Consider the following 23,149-nt stretch of genomic DNA (forward strand, 5'->3'; position numbering starts at 1 on the left):
TTTCTTCTGGCAACTCCTATGCTTTTCTGTCAATCACACTGTTCCAAAGGAAAATGAAAGGTTTCACTGGCAAAGTGTGTGTGCTTTATTATCAGAAGAATTAGAAGCAGTTGCTTGATTGCTCATTTTTCTTGGACAAATTTTGCATTTCTACTTTAGCCCGTTTTACATAAAAAATTACTTTGAATCTCCATGAAAAAGTATTCTGAATACTGCTGGATACAGCAAACAACATGAATCTCAGCTGCCTCTCAGTATTCCCTGTTTACTGGAATATATTTGTTTCTCCTCTACCTGGTTTACAGTGAGTAACCACTTTCCACAAACACTTGCCCTTTTGCTGCAGTTTTGTTAGGATCAGTTCTTTCTGCTGGTAGATTTTACCTTTACTAATAAAGGTATTTGCTGCTTTCACGTGACCTTATTTGGAGAATACACACAGTGAGTCTTTTTAGCTAACAGGTCCTGCTGTGGAATACCAGCCCAGCTGCTTATTTGTACCTTCACAAAATGAGTGTGTGCCTTCTAGTTTTTTTTTGTCCAACAGAAAATCTCAGATTATCCCTGTGTGTGTTATGTCCTGTAATGCTACCATTTTTTGAAACCTCTCTTCTTGAGCAATCTCTTAATCAATCAGCCTTTCTTTACCTCTGTTTGTTTTTTTTTTTTACAGTTTATCAGCTCTTCTGATTCTCTGTTTAAAGCATCTTCCATTTTTTCCAGCCTTGTTGTTTGAGTTGATATACTCCTTCAGTGTTTTGTTTATTTTAATCGTCTCTGAGCAGATTTGACTTTTTCCCTCTGTTACCTGAGGCCATGTCTTGCACCAAAGCTGGAGCTTGAACTGTTTTTTGCTGAACAGCTGCAGGATTCTTCCTAGTCCGTGTTTTCTCCAACTTTTCTAGTTAATTTTCTTTTAGGCTTTCCAGGTTTCTTCTTTGCAGGCATTCAGGCAGTGTACTTGGCTACTAACTGAATTTTAGTTAAGCTGACAATAACACTGGCTGGTGGTTCTCAGTTTCTGTTTTCACACAGAGCTCAAGTTAAACTACTGTTCACTGTGCAGCCATTATCTAAGGATAATTCATTGTTAAGCATTTTGAGGTCTTTTCCAAATAGAGTAGATGAAAAAGCAAAGGCTATAATGGTAAACTATGCATCTGTACGTGAATTGGTTCAACAATATCCATTTTATGGGGACATAAGATCATGTGTTTAGATGTATAGATTGAAGAGAATTAGGAAGATTAACTGTTAGAGGGATTCCTGTGGTATATGGTTTGATTCCTTCGGTCTTTTCTGTACTCTGTTTTGTAATTTTTGACAGTTAACCAGATAGTACTCTGGGGCAGACAGGGACTTGGGCTTGGCTTCTTGATGGTTTCCTGGAGTGCATAACAATAACTACATATAACGGATTCTGTTATAACCACTAAGGATATGTGGGAAGAGACTAAAAAATGGTAGTCAAGATTTTAGTATCTTACTGGTAGTACGATAGAAGTAGTGGCAAGGTTTCTAGTTTTTTGTGCACGGCAGGCATATTTTTTATCAAACAGATATGGATTTATTTAGGAGGGAAAGAGGACCTTGTCGGATAAGCTGATTTTCCCCATAGAACAAGGTGATTTAGGATTATCTGATTTGAAGAGATACTTTAGAACTGTGCAGTTGAGGCCTGTTTTTATATATCAAAGTGAAAAAGGATGATTAAGAAATGGGGTAGGTAGTTAGAGCAGTATGGACAGTAGTGTTTTTTTTTTTGGGATGCAGGCCTTTAAAGGGAATAAGAACCATGCCTAATATATTCATAAAGTAGTCCAAGAACTAAGGCAACACAGGAATGGAGAAAGGAAATTTTCCATTATGGGTGACTACATGTAGGAGTACAGAAAATAGGCAAGATGGGATTGAAATACATTGGAGAAAATTATCAAAGCAACTAAGCTGTTGGTCTGAATAACTAGAGAGCAACAGTTAAGTGGGAGGAAGCCAAGCAGAAGTTTGGACTGCAGGTTAGAGACTGCCTTCCCAACCAGGGATTGATAAAGTATAGGCAAAGAAAAGGGGACAGGGTGTGCTATTTGAAAGAGCAGCACTGGTGGGGTTTCGTCGAGGCTTGAACAGCCACTGCTGTTAGAGGTAATAAGTAGGGAAAGTAAAATACTGTGTGATAACTAAGATTCAAACAGAGGAGGTTATAAAAGCTTGGGGAGGAAATGTAAAATGTACAGATAATATTGGGAAGAGAATATACAAAGGGGAGAGCTGTATGGATCCCCCCAGTATGCAACAAGGGTCCTTGAGGCTTAAGGTTTTTTGCTTGGAATTGTTTGCATATATTTTTTATACCCCCGTTGGACTTCAACTAGGGGTGCGATAAAGGCAACAAAAGAACTGGGAGTGTGATCTGCTTTGTTGGAACAGTGTATGCAGGATAATGTTCAGGAGAAGTAAGTTTTAAGGAAATATGGGAATTGAACAATTTATGTAATACTGGTGTGAATGATTAACAAGAGAACATGTGGAATGCATGAAAATGGAAAACTAATGTGGTTTGTAATTCTGTTAATTTGTGTACATGTGCAATTGTTTTAAAATGTGAGAATTTAATGCTGTTTAAAAAAAATACCAGATAACTTGCAAAACTGAACCGCAAACCTTTTAGGATGGTTATGGCAGAGGAGTAAGGCTCCAAGCTGTTAATGAGCTGCTTCCTGTTGCCAAGGGTGAAGTCAGATTTCATCCACTTCAAGTTGACTGCTGTGCGACTCTGAACAAATCAATTAACTAGACTGGGTTGCCCCTGAAATTGGTCACTTTTACCTGGTTAACAAACATGCAAGCTTATGAAATCAGTCTGATCCTTGATAACCTGAATCTGTTTTGACCAGGTTTTCTAACTTGAAGTAAGGAAGCAGGCCTTTCTTACATTGTTCTCTTGTACAGCGGTAGCAGAATGGTATTGCAGATGGCATTATTGCTGCACATCAAGAAGTTCTCCAGTTATCTGCTGGGGGCGTTTGTGCAGAGGTTGCATGTCCTTCCTGTGTGTGGTTTTCCTCCCCATGTTTCATTTTCCTCCCACATTGCAAAGACTTGCCATGGGGTGAATTGGGCACACTAAATTGGCCGTGGGCTGTGTATGTGGTGGAACATTGGCTCTAGGTTGTCATTGATTGTAAAACCCCAACCCTGTTGGGATGGGGGTTATGGGATTGTGGATGGTAACTTGTACACCACCTACCTACAGGTAATATCCATCTTTTCAAGTTCTTTAGAATGTTCCCTACTGCGCTACTTCTGTCTAGTCCTCCATACTACCACATTACGACTCCCCATAATGTCTTGTTTTACTGGTCTTTCAGAGTAGCGTTTGCTGGATTTCCCCCACAACCAAAGAAACTGACCTGCTTTAGTCAACCTTACCTTATAGATAGACCCCTGTATTTCTGATCGCATAAAGTCCCTAAACTTTACCCATACTTTTGCTTTCCGGACCAAAATATACCCATGTAGGGAATGACCGTTTAGAGGATATTTCTGGGTTACACCCAAACTTGAGCAGAAAGGGAGATAGCGAAGTTGTGGCACAAATAGAAAGCTACCCTGTTACATATTACAACTTGTTTATACATGTAAAAATGAAATAAATCTTATGAAAGTAGAAAAAAATCACTATATGTTGAGAAAATACAGTTCTGTATGAAACCAGATTGTTTGGTCTGACCTTAACCTCATATAATCTGCTTATAGCTGTATATTATCAATAGTATTTGGCTATAATTGCTGAATTACAGAATTTCCGCCATCAAAGTAGCGCAGCTTACCTCGTGGTTTATTCCCTCTATTTTCCCAGTCCCACCACTGATGTTTTTATTCAAAACTGTGTGTGTTGGGATGGGAGGGTGGCCTAACGGTTAAGGTGTTTGCCTTACAAACACAAGGTGCAGGGTTTGAGTCTCGCAAGGGATAATTGGCTAGGCTTAAATGGCTCGCAAGGGCAGTTGGCTTAGTACTAACCTATGAACTCATTATTACATAACACTTGTCTTCTCTCCAGAATTACAACCGTTGCAGTGGTAAACTGCTCGTCAGCATATTTAGAGCTACTGGATGAATAAAAAGTTCACTCTATCCCAAAGTCCCTAAAAGAGTCACTAATTTATAAACCCTTAGCCTTCATCTTACAATGAGTGTAGGATATTTTCCAGATGAATGGTCTAACTCGGACCCTCTTCCAAAGGGGAAAAAAACCTGAATTCTTTTACCAAACTCCCTTTAAGCAAGGTACGTGGAAAATTTGTAGGGACTTTTTTCGTCCAATTAAAGCAGATTCAAACCAGTGCTTGGCATGCGTTGCACAGCCGCTAAGTACATTTGCCTGAGTATGGGCAAGAGTGAATTATTAGGAGCTGCTGCTATTGTACTTGGGTTTAGAAAAGGTTGGGTTTACTAACTAACTCAAACATTGTTCAAAAAGTACCAAACCGATTTGAGAGTTTTCCATAATACGGTCTCTTACTTTCACTCAAGGGACAGTATTGGGCCTCATTTTATTTTCATTATTGATAAAATCTACCCACCCACCAAGAGCACAAGATCATTTTATACAGTGGTCATATCAAGTTAGTCGTACATTTGCAAGGAACTTGAAAAGTAATTACAGCAACACCCACCAGTCTTGTGGTTCATCTTCCACAAATTACTTGACATCTCAGATAAAGAAAACCAATGGCCAGCAAGGTAGTTCCAAAGCTTTATTCCATATCCATATCGATAAAGTTTATCCTCTTCACTGATGAAGGCTTGAGGCCGAAACCGGTTTGAATCACAATACTGGTGTTATTTTGGGCATTTTTATGTCCTTGTTCGATATGGAATAAAGCTTTGGAACTACCTTGCTGGCCGTTGGTTTTCTTGTCATGTTTGGTTGGCCGTGCAAGCTCTACGTGAGGGGTATGGTGTTCGTCAGCTCAGATAAAGAACCTGCTTTTTGGCACCCTTCGGACATTTGCTGTTTCCACTTCCATGATTAACAGTCCTTGGATCAAAATGTTTCCTGCTGAAATGTGCAAATACTTGGAAATACACTTTAAATAAGCACCCGTCTTTTACACTTCACGTTGGAACTAACCTCTCCATATTCCTTCCTGATTTGACATATGCGTTCAGGTTTGCTCACTCCTCATCCGTAATTGCAGATTAGCTATAGTCAAAAACATTATTTTTCTTAACTCATTATAGCTGAGTGCACCTCCAGGTGTTTCTGCAGTTACCTCCTACTGCATCTCTAGGAGTCGAATATTTCTTGTTTATATTCACATTAATAATTCCAATACCATGCTACATACAAGGTAACAGAATATATTATCTTGAAACATACATGATGGCAAACACAACTGTATTGATATCTGATTTCTGTCGAGTATTTGTTAGAACTGTAAAGTAATAACTTCATTTTTTAAAGGCTCAAGCCACACCCACTGGGAGTTAAAGGTACACACTCAATGAGCTGCACTGGAGGGAATGAGTTAATTTAGAACATGCTGTCTGGCAGGACTTTTTTGAGGATTTTTGATGCATAGATGGATATTCCAAGCATAAGCTGTGCACATTAACTTTCTAGACCTGTATGCTTACTGTTGTTTTCTGTAACTGCCAAAATTCTTTCCACAACTGAAAGAGCTACTATATCATTTGCAGATGTTTTGTACAGCCTGCAGTGAGATTAATTTTGCCCATGTTTGTGCTGCTGGCATAACCTTAGTGAATTCCAGTATTCTGAGAGAAACCACCCACCAAGCTCAGCTGACTTGCACAACCGTACTACTTTAGAGTGTTTTCTGAGTTGAGGCTGGCAATTTGGAACTCTATCCCTGCAGCTATTTAGAGAGAACCCCCTACTGCGTTATTTAAAATGTCCCTCCTTGAACTTCTGTCAATTTCTACAAATTGTTCTTGCAGTCTTCTTTCTATTACTCGCCTCTTATTTTCTGGTAGATAAAATTTTAAATTTAAATGACTGTCCCACTCAGTTTCTTATGAAAGAAAATATTTGCAAATGTGTATCTTCGTTTTAATAAGATACAAGGTTTTCAGCACATTTTTGTTAACCAAGATTTTCAGTACATTTTGGCAAATTTCCTTCTCAGAATAGGGATGGGACAGTTACTAATGGGAGGTGTGATTGTATGTGAATACTAACATTGCAGTTCTTATGCCACCAAACTGAGCGTCAGTTCTTTTAAGTAACTTGGTGCCACAACATCACTAAACCCATGCTACTGCACAAGTGCAAAGCTCTGCTAGCTTCATTGCCATAGAAGAGTAAATCCTTGACTGGCTCCGATGACTGACATTTGAGTGGTTTATGTACCTCTTGGAATGGAGAGGAGAGTAAGGACTAGGTTTAAGCCTGCTCACCTGTCTTAAGGGGGGGGGGGGGGGGGCAGGACTATCTTTGCAGTAAAATCTCCGGTAAAACAAGGGATCATGTGGGAGCCTGTTTACAGGGGGGGGGGCAGGGGCTGGACTAATTGGCTGTATCACACAGAGGTGTAACTGTGCATTTGAGGCCCATTGCATACTAACCCCTTGGATGCCAATGACCATATGCAGAGGTGTGCAAGCTTTGATGAGAAGTCTGTGATCTTCCTTGTGGGTGATACTACGCCAAGTCTGCTTGATCCTTGCTGTTCTAAAATGAATGAGCTGTAAGGCCATCACCCAAGGGGAACAAATGGATCAGTAGAGCAGCCTGGGATAAGTTTGAGGGCCAGAGTGGAGAGAAAAATGTGTGCACTGTTTAGATATGTGCATTGCCTTGAAGGTTTTAACCCACAAGAAACCACACTTATTGGTTGCACAGTCTGGACATCAGCTGTCTCTGAATTGGTGGTCTGCATTTCTATAACTTCTTGTAAGCTTGCTGTTCTTCTCTAGAGATGCTCAACAATTAGAAATTAAGAATATTGTAAAAACAAATAGACAGGAGGCCCTGAGAGAGAAATATTGAGTAATTGTATTGGGATGTGACCAGTTGGTTGAAGCCTGATAGTGTGCTTGGAAGAGCGGCTTAATGCTGAATGTATTTGTAACTGGTGACCATAAGGTTGTAAAGCTTTGTGTTCCCAAAGACCTGTTAAATTTCTGACCGTCTAGGAAGAAGAGACTTTGAGACAGAGGCGGAGGGATTAATTATTAACTAGAAGCCATCTTTGTTACATGAAGATTATGCATACTAAACAGGAGAAAACTGTTGTTTAGTCTGGCTTAATTTTAATAGCACTTTGTGAAACAAATCTTCAAGCAGTGTACTTTGAATTGTTAAGTAACTGATGCATGTGCACTGTAGTGTTTTTATTTGTTTTTTTTTTGTCTGTCTTGCACTTAATAATTTGTCTTACCTTTTTACATCCCTAACTAGATGGCATGGATGTGGATATGTCAGGCACTCTTACAGGGCAGTTTGAAGATGCTGATGTTGATCACTGGTAAGGAACTGCAAGCTTTTCGAACTAGAATGAGGGTAAACCTGCACAAGCAATTTGTTTATGTCCATCTATACCTAAAGGCCATCTTGAGATTTAGCTCCTAATCGCGTAAACAGCCGCATACATACACTTTGTATAGTGTGCCTTTTAAGCATGTTTAACCCTCTTTATTTCTATTTAATGTATGCATGTTTTTGTTTAGTTCATTAACCAGGAGACTGTACTGGTCTTTTGACTATCTTTTAACCTCTTTCTGAGCCAAAAGACAAATATATTCACAGCTTGATAGCCACATAACTGTGTGCAAGACAATAGCATAGCATTTGACGTTACATCTACATGGAACATAAAAATTAAAAAAATGCAGTTACTTGTGTACCAAGCACCTTTCACCTGGGTTGTTTCTTCTTTGTAGAAGACAATAGTCATCCAGTTGAAACTGCAAGCTTGCAGTTTATAAATAGCAAGGAGTCAACCACCTGAAGTAGGACAGAGTATTGGCACTTGTACCCAGTCCATATGCAACAAATGTATACAGTTAAAACACATCAGCCTCATCAGGTGAATCCCGAGCTTGCAATGTAAACAGCATATTTTTGACACTTGAATTAGCAGGACAGAATATTGTCTTTTACCCAATCCATACAGTACTGCGGTGGTGGTGCTGCGGTAGCGTTGTCGCCTCATAGCAAGACGTTGTCCCGTTCGATTCTCAGCTAGAAAGTCTTCTGTGTAGAGGCATATGTGAATGGGGCATGCCTTCGTTGAAGGTTGTGCATCAGGGCTGGTAACCCGGTACGTAAAAATCCACTACCAATCATTAGCTGACCGGAGTTCTGCTGTGGCGACCCCTAACCGGGAAAAGCCAAAAGACACAAACAAACCCAATCCATACACTGCAAGCATATTCATTTAAATTTGTTCACTGATCACCAGGCCCGGATGCATTTTTCATGTTAGAAGGTTTAGTTCAAATTGAATGTTTTGCTTCTTAACTGTTTAGCTGGGCTGCTATCCTTGTTTGAGTGTGCCCCCCCCCAAATCAGATAGACTTGACTGCAATAATTTTAAGATATGTTCCCAGCTGTTTTAGTACTGTAGAATAGGGAATCTCATAAAGTGATAACTGATTTGCTTTATAAGTAACTTGCTTACATGGTGTGGATTACCTTGCATAGAAAGTCATGTACTTCTGAAGCACTCTGGACTTTTTCACTATCGACTTTTTCACTATCTTTTGCTTGTATCTGCTCAGTGTTCTGCCCACCCTGCAATCTACAGAATCCCATCCCAGGCAATATCGTAGCAGTGTGGTTCAGTACCTCACTGGCAACTCTGCCGTACAGATTATCACGTGTCCTTTTCTTCTGTGATCCACCCTCAGTGCAGTAGTAAGTTATTGACAACATAGTCTCTCTGTGCATACAAGCAATCTGCTTTTGACAAGAGTATACAGCACCAGTTCTGTACGCTGGCAAGTTGAATGTTGTAGTAGCAGTCTGTGCAGTTGAACTCTGCAATTTAATATCAGTACCCTCTAGTGTTGAGCAGAATCTAGTCAAATCTAGTAATTGTTAACATTTCTGTTTGTCAGCATTGCTAGTTATTTGATAATGCCTAGTATGAGTTTACATGCATATGAAAGTATTGTCTGGCACTGCTGTCTTTCCATTGCTGGGTGATTGTTTAGCACTTGCTAGTCTGAAGTATTAGGACTGAATGCTATCGAAAGCATCTTTTTCTTTTAACTGCTGACCTTGCATGCCTTACTACTCCAGCTATTCGTTCTACATTCGCATTGTGATCTGATCTCAAGTTGTGCATTAATTTTCCTTCTCAGATATTCCACGTATGCCTCCCTCTCCGCTGAAGAATGTGTGTATCTACCTTGTTTTTGCAGATGGTGCATAACATTTATTTCAGTTCTTAGCTTTTCTAACTGAATTTTCCCAATCCTTTGCTTCCCCATTGGTGAATTCTCAAGCTTGCAATTTGTAAACTGCTAGGAGTTAACCACCTGAACTAGCAGAACAGAGTGGCCCTCAAACCCAGTCTTCGCGCAGGAAACATTCAGTTAAACACATTTCACAAAATCAGCAGGTGTGTTCTGATTTGTTTTTGGTGTTATAAAAAGTTTATTTTCAGAGTGAGTGCTTTGATTCTTAATCTGTTTGGTTTAAAGCGACACCCCCTCCCCCCAGAAATCAGATGTTTGGCAGTAATTTTAAGAAAAATTCCAAGATGTTTAGCACTGTATAATTGATTTTTTTAATTAAAAAATGCAGTGCTTTACTTTAGAAGTAACTTGCCTTGCACAGTGTAAATTGGTAACTTATCCAGAATGCCATTTACTTTTAAAGTACTTAGGACTTATCTGATCAGGTTCTTTGAAGGTGCTAGCCATCTTGTAACTTCATGCAGGTCCAAAGTGATTGATCATCTCCTGTGCAATTTGTGTCCTGCTATGCTCTCGTTCTAGTCCATTTCCTCAAAGCCCCTCCCAGGTCAACAGTTTTATAACGTCCTATCTTGTCCCACTTGCGTCCTCATTAAAACTTTCCTTTAAAGATATGCAAACTAACATGCATCAAACTTCTATTAAATTGTTATCACTGTAACTAATCTGTCTTTGTTACTACAGGAACTTTTATATTTTACCTGTACCAGAAATACTAGACATCCCATTCACCACTGTTGCTTTAAGTCTTTTTAAATTAATACTGTTTAAGCACCTTTATTAACTTCACTGAAGTGCGGGAGTCTGCATGTCCTCCCTGTGGTCATGTGGGTTTCCTCCGGGTGCTCCGGTTTCCTCCCACATCCCAAAGACATGCTGTAGGTGGATTGTATACTCCAAATTGGCCCTAGGCGTGAGTGCGTGTGTGTGCCTTCCGTGGAAGGTTGGAAGCTGGGCTGACAACTCGACGCTGTAAAACTCCACTGCCAATCATGAGTTAACAGGTGATCTGCTGTGGCGACCCCTAACCGGGAAAAGCTTGAAGATTAACTTCACTGAAGACATAAGCACACATATGCTATTAGAAAGAAGAAACATGAACATGTTTGCCCCATTTACTTATTGTACATAGTGTTATTTTTCTTCATAACTGTCATTCAGCTGTAACATTACATAAATTGCTAAGTTCCTGCCTTCCTGTAAACGTCTCTGCTGCAGAACATTATTTTGCATGTACTGTTCCCACAAATTCCATTTCTTTATTTAATTTGCCCCTTCCCTTTTGTAAGCATCCCTCTTCGTTCTTTTATGTATTTTATAGTATTCAGTACTTCAGATACAGTTGGTTTAGATTTTGATTTCCATTTTCTAGCAATTACTTTTTTTTTTGGCAGTCAACAGAATAAAGTTTAAGGCTATATCTAGGCAATTCAGATCCTATGTCCCACTCAGAAGAATCTTTTCCTTGGAGGCATTTGCTCCCCCAGTATTTCTGGCAAGGGTACACTTTAGGGACTTTTTTAAAAATTGGCTAACTCATTACACTCCTCAAAAAATGTTCCCAGTTGCCTCTTTCTTCCCCATCACACCTCCAACATTAAATTAATACTATTTTTACTCAAACACCTACTCCATCACCGTTTCATATCTGCCTCATGTACCATGTTTCTCTACATCATGGATGTGCTGTCCCTAATGATAGTTGATTTAATATTCAACCATCACTCTTAAGTATGTAGCATCCTTTCAAATGTATCCAACATCACAAGAAAAATACAACCCTCAGTGCATTTTCTCTGTCCAGCAAACCTATACAACCCTACCTACAGCCAACTGTTTAAACACAAGTACCTGTCTACAAAGGCTACATTCTCAAAGCTTCATAATGGATATAAATTTAAAACTAAACTGATACCCTTAAGATAGATACCCCACAAACATGGGGGTATACACCCCAACTTGGGGCCAACTAATATTAACATGCTCACTACCCACCGAACTGAAAATACTCTATTCTACAACAACTTAAGCACCAGAGTGCTGAGCTGTGACTAAAGTGTTAACCTTAGAAGCATATGCAACAAGACCCAAGTTAACTCTTGTGTAGTCCTCCACTTACCAGACATTGTAGATGTAACAGGAAAATGATTAAATCCTGTTATTAAAGATAAGCATGTTCTACCTGGTTAGAGAAGACATTGTGAGGGGACAGCAGTAGCCGTCTTGCACCCCAACAGTGTACAGCCATCCATGTACTCAAATACAAGTACCTTAGTTCAGGAATACAAAGATGCATCATCCCCATCTGTAAAAGAGACTGCACACATCCCTTAAAAAAAAACACTTCTAGGCGACTTTAACTGGCACTTTCTAAACTATAAATCTGAAGTAGGCAGACTTCATTTGTCTGCAACCTGTGGGTATCTGATACGACCTCGGATCCGAGCCGGCATTTCAAAAGCTTTAGGCTCCGAGCTCCTAGCTCCTCCCTCTACCCATAATCCCCTGCCAAGCCCCAACTGACCTCAGATTTCATTTGCCGCTTTCAAGTTGCAACGGACTCCTAGAGCTCCTGGTTACAGATAAGAATTTTGACAGAAAATTTTTGAAAAACTTTAACTTTTTTAATTTGATTAGTTAGAAGTGTATGTGTTAGGCTTTCCTCTCTCTATCTTTTTAATTTTTCTCGGGTTTTGCGTAGTTTGGGTGTTTGTGTGTGTTTTAGGCCTGTTAGGGCTTAAGATGTCTGAAGCCCATAAGGCAATATTCTCTAAATGTACCGAGTGTGGCCATAAGCTGTCCCCAGCGGATGGCCACACTCGGTGCGTTAAATGCTTGGGGGTTGAACACCTATCATCTGGTTGTACCATTTGTGCAGGGTTCAACCCCCGAGCTTTAAGGGAGCGGAGGTCGAAGCTTGTTCTGGCGGGACTTCTCCCTCCAGATGCGGCTCCGGCCTCTGCCCCTACTAGTCAGCAGCCTTCAGCGGGTGCTGTGGTCCCCTTCCCCCGGCTGGGACTCAACCTCCCTCAAAAAAGCCGGAGGAGAGGGAGACTTCAAGGGAGAAAGAGAAAAAGGAGACGCACAAGGAGAGGCACCATAAACGGAGAGCCGAGACCTCAAGTTCAGCTCCTCTGTCTAAACGGGCCTCCCCTGTGTCTTCTAGATCTCCTCCTCGGCTCCACTCCCCTCGGTTCTCGGCTCCACTCCCCTCGGTTCTCTTCTGGGCCCGAGGAGGAGGAGGCTAGCCCTTCTGTGAGGTCCCCGAGGCGGCTGTCTAGGTCCGCTTCGGTGGCCTCATCTAGATCCACTTTTTCCATGAGCGAAGCAGATATGGACCGGATGATGAGACATTTCATCCAGGCCCAAATGCAAATGGGAGTGCTCTTAGCCCCCCCCCATCCGGGAGGGGCTTCGACCCCTTTTTTTCACCCCCTTGGCTCCTTCTCCGACCCACACCCTGGGTTCGGAGCTCTCGGTGCCGGGCAGAGTTGGATCCGGGGATGGGTCGGATCCGATAGGTCGGCGCACCTCGGATCCGACCCATCCCTTGAGTGCTTCGGGTACTTCGGACCCGACCTCTCTGAGCTGAGGGCCGAGCCTCGGATCAGAGGGAGCTGGTGTGTCTTCGGCTCCGTCTAAATCTGAGCACACCGGTCTCTCGGATCCGACGGTTTCGGCTCCGACTCCGGTTCGTGCGTCGGGTCCGAGTGGGGGTCGGCTCTCGGGGCTTAGAGAAGCTGGCTCCCCCTCGACCTTCGACGTAGTGGAAAGGGCGCTGTTGAGGACTACCGGACCCCCGGTCCCTGCCACGACTCCACCCTGCACTCCCTTGCAGTTGGGTCAGGCTCCCATCAGCCGGTCCCAAGGACAGCCCGCCTCGATGTCCCAAGTAGTTCCCTTGGAACATCTAGCTGCTGAAGAGGACTCCTCGGACAGTCCCCCCGAGGAAGTGCCTCTGAAGCGTAAGTGCAAAAGGAGGCACATGGACTCCCCAGAGTCCATTACCGAAGACACAGACTTGGATGAAGGGGAGGGCTCCCAAAGATCACCCCCAGAAGACATCTCCTTTGGAGATATTATGGAAATGTTAAGGATCGGGGGGGGGTGGTCTGCCCCCAAGGCCTCCTCAGACGAGTCTGTGTTCTTGGAGGCATTCGAGGCGGGCCCATCTACCTTTTGGGTGTCCCCTCCTGCCGATCCTCTGGTGGACCTTATATCCACCAGAGCATGGAAGGATCTGGACACCGTTGAGCCTATACCCAAGCGTCCTGACCATATCCTGAGCCCCCCGGCGGCCCGCCGGTAGATGCCATGATGATGGCTGCAGCCATGAAGAAGGAGTTGGCACAGGAGAGTCCTTCTATGCATCCTCCGGGCAAGGAGTCCTGCTCGATGGATCGCATTGGGAAGCGAGATGTTCTTCATCTCACATTGCTGCAGTCCTTACACTTGGGTAGTCCGCTGTCCTCGGTCGGGACGAATATCAAAGTATAAGGCTGACGTCGGTCAAGGCGCATTTGACTGACATCAGGACGTCAGGGTACAAATGCGCATGACCGACGTCATATCCTCAGTCTTTTTTGCTGCATGGTCCGATGCAGAAACAGCATTGCAAGTGCCGGTTGGCGTTCTGAGATTTTTCGATTTCGAAGTTTCAGACCGAGTCAAAGTTGGCGAAGTACCCCGTTGGGGAATATTTTAGTTTTTTCTTGCCTCAGTGGTTTACCGGATGTCAGAAAAAGTGAATAATTGCATTTCTTGTGGGAAACAGATACCGCATAGAGATTATCATACTTTGTGTATTCCTTGTTTAGGGCCTGAGCACGACGTTGTTGGGTGTCGCTCTTGTGCTAGATTCAATAAACGCACTATAAAGAGAAGGTTGGATTGTGCCAGGTTAGTCTTTGGGAAGCGGTGCAATTATAAAATGCCGTCGGATGCTCAGACGCCCGCTTCTTCGAAGAAGCGCAAGGACAAAGCAGTTAAGCCTAGGCTGGAAGAACCGTCTGTACCGGACGCCGGTTCTTTAGAGGTGTCGGTGGAGCCGGTGGTTCCACCGGAGATTTCTTTAAGTTCCCAGGGAGAGACTTTGTTATTGCAGGATGTGGCCTCTCAGGAGGCAGGTCAGGCTGAAGGGGCTTCTCAGGTTACTTTACTCCCTTCCCTTCCTAGGGTGGTTAGGCCCTCTCCTTCTGTTGCCAAGGCTTCTCCCAGAGGCAGGCCAGGTTTAGCTTCAGTTGGTGTCTCCCCTAGTTCTTCAGGAACTGTGCCCAAGAAGCATATGCTTAAAATGGCAGAAGATTTGATTACTTTGATTAGGAGTTCTTTGCCCCCTCCTGATAAGAGACCTAGGGTGGAGCCTGAGCCAGGGAGTTTTGAGCAGGCTTCGGATGTTTCAGAGTCTTCGGCTGAAGACTTGCAGGAGTATTCTCCTTATTCTGACTCTGATGTGGATGATTCTACTCCTTCTGCTTCTCCTCCTGAGGATTTTTCTTTTTCAGAAACTCTTCATTCTATGAGGGAGCATTTTAAGTGGGAAGGTCAGGACTTCTCTGATTCCAGGAAAAGGCTTAGGGAATTTTTGTTTTTACCCCAGCATAGGCCTTTGGCTATTCCTCCTGTTTTAGATGTGGTGGAAGATGTTTTTGCAGAGGCTTCTCTTAATCCTGATTCTTTGCCTCCTGCTCCTGTTAAACCGGATAGATATTACAGGGTGCCTGAAGCTCATAAGTATCTTTTTAAGAGTCCTAGGGCAGACCCAGAAACTGTTAGTCAGGGGCCTAAAGGTGTTAAGGCTTCTGTTGTCAAGAATCCGGTTCCTTCAGACAGAGGCCAAGGCTTTGGATAGATGGGGAAAGAAAGTTTATACTTCTTCCACTCTAGCTATGCGGGCTTTGAATTGCCAGTTTCACATGTTAAAATACCAAAACTATCTCCTTTCACAATTGAAGTCTAAGGTGGATGCTCTGGCGGAAGGTATTGATTGTAAAGAGTTGCAAGATTTAGTACTTGTTTCTGAACAGGTGGGTAAGCATTCTTTGCAATGTGGTTTTGATGCTGTACAGGCCTCGTCTAGGGTGGCTGCCACTGGGTCAGTTCTTCGCAGGCACGCCTGGCTGAGGGATCAGAATTTATCTGACCATGTTAAAACAAGGATTTTAGATGCTCCTTTACAATCTGATGTGTTTGGTTCTCCTGTTGAGACAGTTTTAAAGAAAATGGAAGACAAGGCCAAGTCTATGCAGACTGTTAAAGATTTTTTGCAGGTTCAGCCTCCAAAGTTTAGTAGAAATTGGCCTACTAAGGGGTGGATGTATCCTTCTTATGATTCCCAGTCTAGGGGTAGATCTAGACGTGGTAGGGGCAGAGCTCAGGGCTCTTTCAGGCCTAGAACAGGGAGTTCTCCTGCACAGTCTTCAGGTGAGGGCAGGGGTCAGTCCTTTCGTAAACAGACCCAATGACCTACCTTTTCAGCTGCCAGAGCCTTCTCGTCTGGCAGCACCTTTGGGAGGAAGGTTGGCACTTTTCAAAGAAAATTGGAGTTTAATTACCCAAGACAGATGGGTATTGGATATCATACACCACGGTTACAGGTTTTATTTCCATACCTTGCCTCCTTTCAAAGGCATGCCAGACGTTCCTCCTCCACAAAGAATAGAGGCTCACAAGCAAATTTCTCTGTTACTCCAAATAGGGGCCATTCAGCCGGTCCCTATGCCAGAAGTGGGCCTAGGATTTTATTCTCGCCTGTTCCTAGAACCAAAGAAAGGGAACACGTGGAGACCAATTTTGGACTTGTCTATCCTCAACACTTATCTGGACATTCCCAAGTTCAAAATGTTGACGTTACAGCAGCTTTTACCTCTGCTGGGCAAAGATCATTGGATGGTAACTTTAGAACTCAAGGAGGCTTATCTTCATGTTCCTATCAGACTGAGTTGCAGGAAGTATCTGCGTTTTCGAGCTGGGACTTCTCATTATCAGTTCTCTGCATTGCCCTTTGGCTTATCTACTGCCCCCAGAGTGTTCACGAAAGTTCTGGCTCCAGTGATAGCTTTCCTCAGGTTAAAAGGAATACAGATTTATCCCTATTTGGACGATTGCCTGATTCTGGCTCAAGGAAGGGACGAGCTTCTTCTTCATTTGGAGTATGTGATAGCAGTGCTAAGATGCCTGGGGTATTCTGTGAACGAAATAAAGTCCAGTCTAGTACCCTCTCAGGACATGTGCTTTCTGGGTGTGAGACTGAATACAGCATCCCAGATGGCCTTTTGACCCCGGACAAACAAAAGAATCTTTCCCTTTACTTTCATCAGTTGTCTCATCAGTCCGGGCTGACTGCAAGGACAGTCCTTCAAGCCTTAGGGTTCATGGCATCTTGTATTCTGGTGCTTCCCAATGCCAAACTGCATATGAGGAAGCTACAATGGTATCTCAAAATGTATGGACACAGCACTGCCAGGATTTGGACACTGTCATTCAAATAATACCTTGCATTCAAAAGGAATTTTTGTGGTGGGCTCAGGAATGTCACCTAAACAAGGGACTCTCTGTGACCCGCGCACAGGCGAGTCAGATTCTAACGACAGATGCCTCAGACAAAGCTTGGGGAGCTCATCTGAATGGAAAGTGGATACAAGACAAGTGTCCTGCCAGACTACAACATCTACATATCAACTTGAAAGAGATGTTAGCAGTCCAGTTTGCATTAATAGCTTTCAAGGATTTACTTCTTCCAGGGCAGGTGTTGATTCTAACAGACAACACAACTGTCATGTGGTACATCAACAAGCAAGCGGAACACATTCTTATCCTCTATGCAGGCAAGCAATGATTTTGTGGGAGACTGCTCTCAGTTTACAGCTAAATCTTCAGGCAAGGTTTCTGCCGGAAGCACAGAACTCCTTAGCAGATGTGTTGAGCAGACAAATTATGGATCCCCACGAGTGGAAACTGGATCCTCATGTATTTCAGAAATTGACAGTGTCATGGGGAACTCCAGACATAGATCTGTTCGCTTCCCCACTAAACCACCAGCTGCCAAAGTTTTGCACAAAAAGGTTTCATCCCACAGCTTGGAGAGTGGATGCTCTTTCTTTCAATTGGAGCAATCTTCATGTGAATGCCTTTCCGCCTCTGCCTCTCCTCCCAAAGGTACTACTAAAGGCCAGACAAGACAAGCCAAGGATGATTTTGATAGCTCCGGATTGGCCTCGACAGCATTGGTACCCATTACTGAGGAGCCTGGTACGGAAGCCTCCATGGTCTTTGCCTTCGATTCCACACCTATTGTCTCAGGAGGACAGTCATTTGCTCAATGTCAAGCTTCACTCTCTGCACCTAACAGCCTGGCATATTCTGTTTTGAACCATAGTGGGCCTCCACTTCCACAGCAAGTTTTGAATGTTATTTTGGAAGCTAGAAGGCCTAGCACAAGGAAAGTGTACGCAGAAAAATGGAAGAGATTTTTATTTTGGAGTGCAGCAAAGGATTTTGATGTTTCTGAGCCTAATTTAAGTGTGGCTCTTCAATATCTTACTGAGTTACTGGACAAAGGTTTGTCCTTCTCTTCTATTAAGGTTCATGCTGCAGCAATTTCGGCTCACTATGACTGTGACCCACCATTGTTTTCTCATCCTTTGTTCAAGCAATTTCTTAGTGAGGCAAAGAATATAAGACCCCACGAAGAGCTCCTACTCCTGCTTGGGATCTCAATTTTGTGTTGGAGAAACTCACTCTACAACCTTTTGAGCCTGCAGCTACTGCTGATTTAAAGTTTTTATCATGGAAGACTGCTTTTTTGTTGGCTATTACCTCTGCAAGAAGGGTTTCTGAGTTGCAGGCCCTTATGGCAGTTGAGCCTTTCTTAATTTTCCATAAGGATAGGGTATCTTTACGTACTAATCCTTCCTTTATGCCTAAGGTGGTTTCTAGTGTGGCTTTAAACCAAACTATTAATTTGCCTACCTTTTATGCAAATCCCCAAAATAAAGGGGAAAAGATTTTGCACACTTTAGATGTACACAGGCAGTTGCGATATTATTTGGACAGAACTAAAGGGTTCAGGCAGTCTCAGCAGTTATTTGTTTCTTTTGCTTTGAGTTCTCAGGGCAAGCCTGTGTCAAAACAAACTATTTCTAAAGTGGATTGGGTTTTGCATTGCTTTCTGTTATTCCCATCATGGCAAGGAAGTTCCAGCTGGGATTAGGCCTCATTCCACTAGGGCTACTGCCACTGACAGCTTTTTTGAGAGGGGTGGCAACTAAGGATATTTTGGAGGCAGCTACTTGGAGTTCAGTGCATACTTTTTCCAGGCATTATCACCTGCCGCTTTACTCTAAATCCAGGGCTGGTTTTGCCACTGCTGTTTTGCAGGGCATTTTGGCAGCTCCTGCTTCCTTATAATTTGGCCATCCTCCCTTACCTCTGCTTTGGGATTCTACCCAAGTGTAAGGACTGCAGCAATGTGAGATGAAGAACATAGTACAGTTTTGTACCTACCATAAATGTAGATGTTCGAAGATCCACATTGCTGCAGTCCAATTTACCTCCCTCCTTCCCTCTGTAGTTAGAGGCGGTTGTGTGGGTTGGGTGATCAATTGGGTGTATATTGTATATTGTATATATTGTACATATTTTTAGTGCTAGGATGGTTGGTTGTTGGTTTGCTGTCTTTTGGTTTTTGACCTTTATTTTTAGGGTCTTCTGACATCTGGGGCAAGAAAAGACTGAGGATATGACGTCGGTCATGCGCATTTGTACCCTGACGTCCTGATGTCAGTCAAATGCGCCTTGACCGCCGTCAGCCTTATACTTTGATATTCGGGCCGACCGAGGACAGCGGACTACCCAAGTGTAAGGACTGCAGCAATGTGGATCTTCGAACATCTACATTTATGGTAGGTACAAAACTGTACTTTTTTAGTTCAGCAACTTTCTCTTTGAGAGCGCTGAACTACATGGCACATGTTAGGATGCAGCGGGACCTGATTAAAGAGTACGCTGCATCCCCCCCAGAGTCCATATCGGGTAAGGACAAACAAGTGTATTCAACCCGTATGGCCACTCTTAGAGCGGTTTCCAATACGTCTATGCGGCTACTTTCTCACGCTATCGAGGGAGCCGCTAGAGCTAGCGGAGCGGGCCTAGTCATGAGGCGTCAGGCCTGGCTCCTCCACTGTGATTTCGCAGAGCCCTTCAAGGCGACTTTCGCGAATGCCCCCTTTGATGGTTTTGCCTTGTTTGGCAAAACTGTTCGCGAAACGTTAGTCCAGAGCGAGAAGGACGGGAAGATGCTGTCTGCCGCGGAAGTCGCAGCAGTCCCAACCTGCTCCGGATAACCAGTCCTTCCGTGGCAGAGGAGGACAGGGAGGTCGCCGTCCTAGAGGCAGGGGGCTCCTAGAAACTTTGGGTCCAGAGAACCTTTCTCTGACAGACCCACGCAACAGCCCTGAAGGGTTGCCCGGCTGTCCGTCTCTGGAGGCAGTCGGGGGGGGGGGGGCGTTTTTCGAGGCACCTGACTTCTTGGGAGTCCATCACATCAGACTGTTGGGTGCTTCGTGTGATATCCAGAGGTTATACCATTCCCCTGATCAAAATCCCCAGATTCCGCAGCCTCCCCGATGTACCACCCGACCAAAGGGAGGCAGCAGCTGTCGAAATCGAGCAGCTGCTAGTAAAGAGCCATCCAGCGCGTCCCCCGAGATCAGACCGGATCAGGGTTTTACTCCAGGTTCTTCTTGGTGCCAAAGAAAACGGGGGACTTAAGACAGATCTTAGACCTTTCCCTATTGAACCTGTCAGTAACCAAGCAAAAGTTCCGGATGGTCACCCTACAATCTATACTCCCCCTCTTGCGGGAGAACGATTGGATGTGCTCTATCGACCTCAAGGACGCATACTACCACATTCGGATGGACAGACGGTCCAGGAGGTTGATTCTCTTCCGGCTGGGAGCCAGCCACTACCAGTTCAGGGTCCTCCACGTCGGTCTCACCTCTGCCCCCAGGGAGTTCACCAAGGTACTAGCAGTAGTAGCGGCCCACCTGAGACTCCAGGGATTACAGGTCTTTCTGTACCTGGACGACTGGCTCCTAACGGCATCATCAAGGCGTCTACTGTACTCAGCCAAAGACTATTTCCTTATAGCCCCAAGGCTGGGCATCACCATAAACTGGGAGAAATCTTTACTGCACCCCACACAACTTATAGATTTCATAGGAGGAAGGTTGGACACAAGATCAATGCAGGCCTTCCTCACACCAGACAGGCTGTCCAGCCTGAAGTGTCATATCACAGCACTCCTACAACCGTTTCCGATGGCGGCTTCGGTCCTGAGGGCCCCTGGGTTCAGTGGCAGCAGCTATTCCACTTCTTCATGCTCGCTTACACATGCAAGGTCCTTCAATGGACCCTACAGGTCCAGTGGTCCCCGCTATACTCCTCTCTCAGCAGCCCAATAGCGGTCAGCAAGGCATGCAAGGACTCCCTGTTCTGGTGGCTCCAGTCTCCGGAGCCTCTAGCAGGGAGACCCTTTTGTGCAGCATTCCCCCGAGCCACGGTGACCACGGACGCTTCTTGCCTCGGGTGGGGGCATTCTGCGGGCAAGATTGTCCAAGGCACGTGGAACACCTCGGAGACCTCGTTGCATATAAATGTCCTGGAGATGAGGGCGGTGCTCCTAGCGTTGCAAGCACTTCACAGCCTTCTTCCTACGGGGACTATTGCGATCCAGACAGACAACATGTCGGTAGTCTGGTACATCAACAAGCAGGGAGGAACCAGGTCCTATCCTCTTTGTCGAGAGGCCATGAGAGTCTGGGAATGGGCAATTTTCACCAAACGCTTTCTTGTAGCAACGCACATTCCGGGAAAATCCAACATCCTTGCGGACAAGCTCAGTCGCACCATTCTTTTCCCGCACGAGTGGTCTCTCAGTCCTCTGGTAGCGAAGAAGATTTTTGCCGTCTGGGGGCAACCCTGTTGCGATCTTTTTGCTTCTCACTCAAACGCCAAATGCGACAGTTTCTTCGCTCTACTTCCCCCACCTGGGGAATCCCCGAGAGACGCTCTGGTGCATGCTTGGCCTCCCGGTCTCCTTTATGCCTATCCTCCACTACCTCTGATGCAGCGGCTCTTGCAGAAAGCCAACAGTTTGGGGAGCAGAATGATTCTCATTGCCCCGTTCTGGCCTCGTCAACCCTGGTTCCCTTATGTATGGTCTCACAAAGTGATTCCGCCCTGGATTCTGGATCCGATCCCGGATCTCATCTCCCATCCTCTAGAACTTCCGGTCCCGAATCTACACACCCTGAAATTGGCAGCCTGGCTGCTCCAGTTCCATCCTTGATTAGGACTCCCGGTATCTCGTCACCTGTCAAGGCCATTTTAGTGGCGGCTCATAAACCTTCCACTAGGAAGGTTTATCGGAGCAAATGGAAAAGGTTTTCTATTTGGGCGGTCCAGAAAAGTATGGATCCTTTTTCAGCACCTATGTCTGCGGTGCTGGATTTCTTAACAGACCTCTTTCATCAAGGGGCTAGTTCTTCCACGGTAAAGGTACAAATGGCAGCGATTTCCCATTGTCATATGGGTCATGAGTCAGCTCCCCTCATGACTGCGAAACTTTGTAAGACCTTTCTCAAAGGAGTTTTTCTGTTGAGGCCACCAGTCAAAGAAGCTGTACCACCTTGGGACCTATCCTTAGTTCTACAGGCCCTTACTGCTCCTCCCTTTGAGCCTGCAGCTTCTGCAGATCTAAAGTACCTTTCCTGGAAGACTGCCTTCTTGGTAGCCATCACATCAGCCAGAAGAGTGTCGGAACTTCAGGCTCTATGCATCAAACCGCCTTACCTTTCATTCTTTCCAGATAGGGTGTGCCTCAGGACCAATCCATCTTTTCTTCCAAAAGTTTCTTCGGAATCTAATATTAACCAATTAATCAACTTACCTGTGTTTTTCCCCAAGTACAAAAACAAAGGAGAATATAAGCTGCATTCTTTAGATGTTCATAGACAATTGCGCTTTTACATTCACAGAACGGCTGGTCATAGACAATCAGATCAGCTGTTCGTCTCCTTTGCTAAATTTGCTTTGGGCAAAGCAGTTTCCAAAGTCACACTATCGAGATGGATTGCTAATTGTATTCTGCAGGCTTATGACAGTTCAGGTAGGCCTGCTCCTCAAAGGGTTACAGCTCATTCTACTAGGGCAGTTTCCACGTCAGCCGCGTTTAAGTCCCGAGTACCATTGGATGATATCTGCGCGGCAGCCACTTGGGCCTCATCTCATACCTTTATTTCTCATTATAAGGTGGATGTTGTTTCCAGGGGAAGAGCATCCTTTGGTTCAGCGGTGCTCCGGAACATCCTTCCATGATGGCCGCCCAAGATTTAGGTAGCTGGAGACTCTGTCCCACAGGTTGCAGACAAATGAAGTCTGCCTACTTCAGATTTAGAAGTTATGTACTCACCATAACGTTCCATCTGAGTAGGTGACTTCATTTGGATGCAACCATTCCCCCCCCTCCACCCCCCTGACCTTTATACAACGAGAGTTTATGCATCTATTTAGATACTTTTATTTTAGTATTATATAGGCAAACTCAATCTGAGGTCAGTTAGGGCTTGGCAGGGGATTATGGTTAGAGGGAGGAGCTAGGAGCTCTGAGCCTAAAGCTTTTGAAATGCCGGCT

At 44.3% G+C, this 23,149-nt stretch overlaps 1 protein-coding gene across 2 annotated transcripts in view; it reads left to right on the plus strand.

Moving 5' to 3' along the window:
- CLNS1A (chloride nucleotide-sensitive channel 1A) overlaps window positions 1-23,149 on the plus strand; it is a 502,722-nt gene that overhangs the window by 376,652 nt on the left and 102,921 nt on the right. The window contains exon 6 of one of the 2 annotated variants that reach the window (XM_044073344.1): window positions 7,430-7,496. The exons of the other annotated variant lie outside the window; for it this stretch is intronic. Within the exon in view, the coding sequence (XP_043929279.1) occupies window positions 7,430-7,496 (67 nt within the window). The remainder of the gene's footprint in view (window positions 1-7,429; window positions 7,497-23,149) is intronic. 2 annotated transcript variants of the gene reach the window in all.

This window comes from Protopterus annectens, chromosome 5.part1 (genome assembly GCF_019279795.1).
Source record: "Protopterus annectens isolate FY-2018-M chromosome 5.part1, PAN1.0, whole genome shotgun sequence".
Lineage (NCBI taxonomy): Eukaryota > Metazoa > Chordata > Ceratodontiformes > Protopteridae > Protopterus > Protopterus annectens.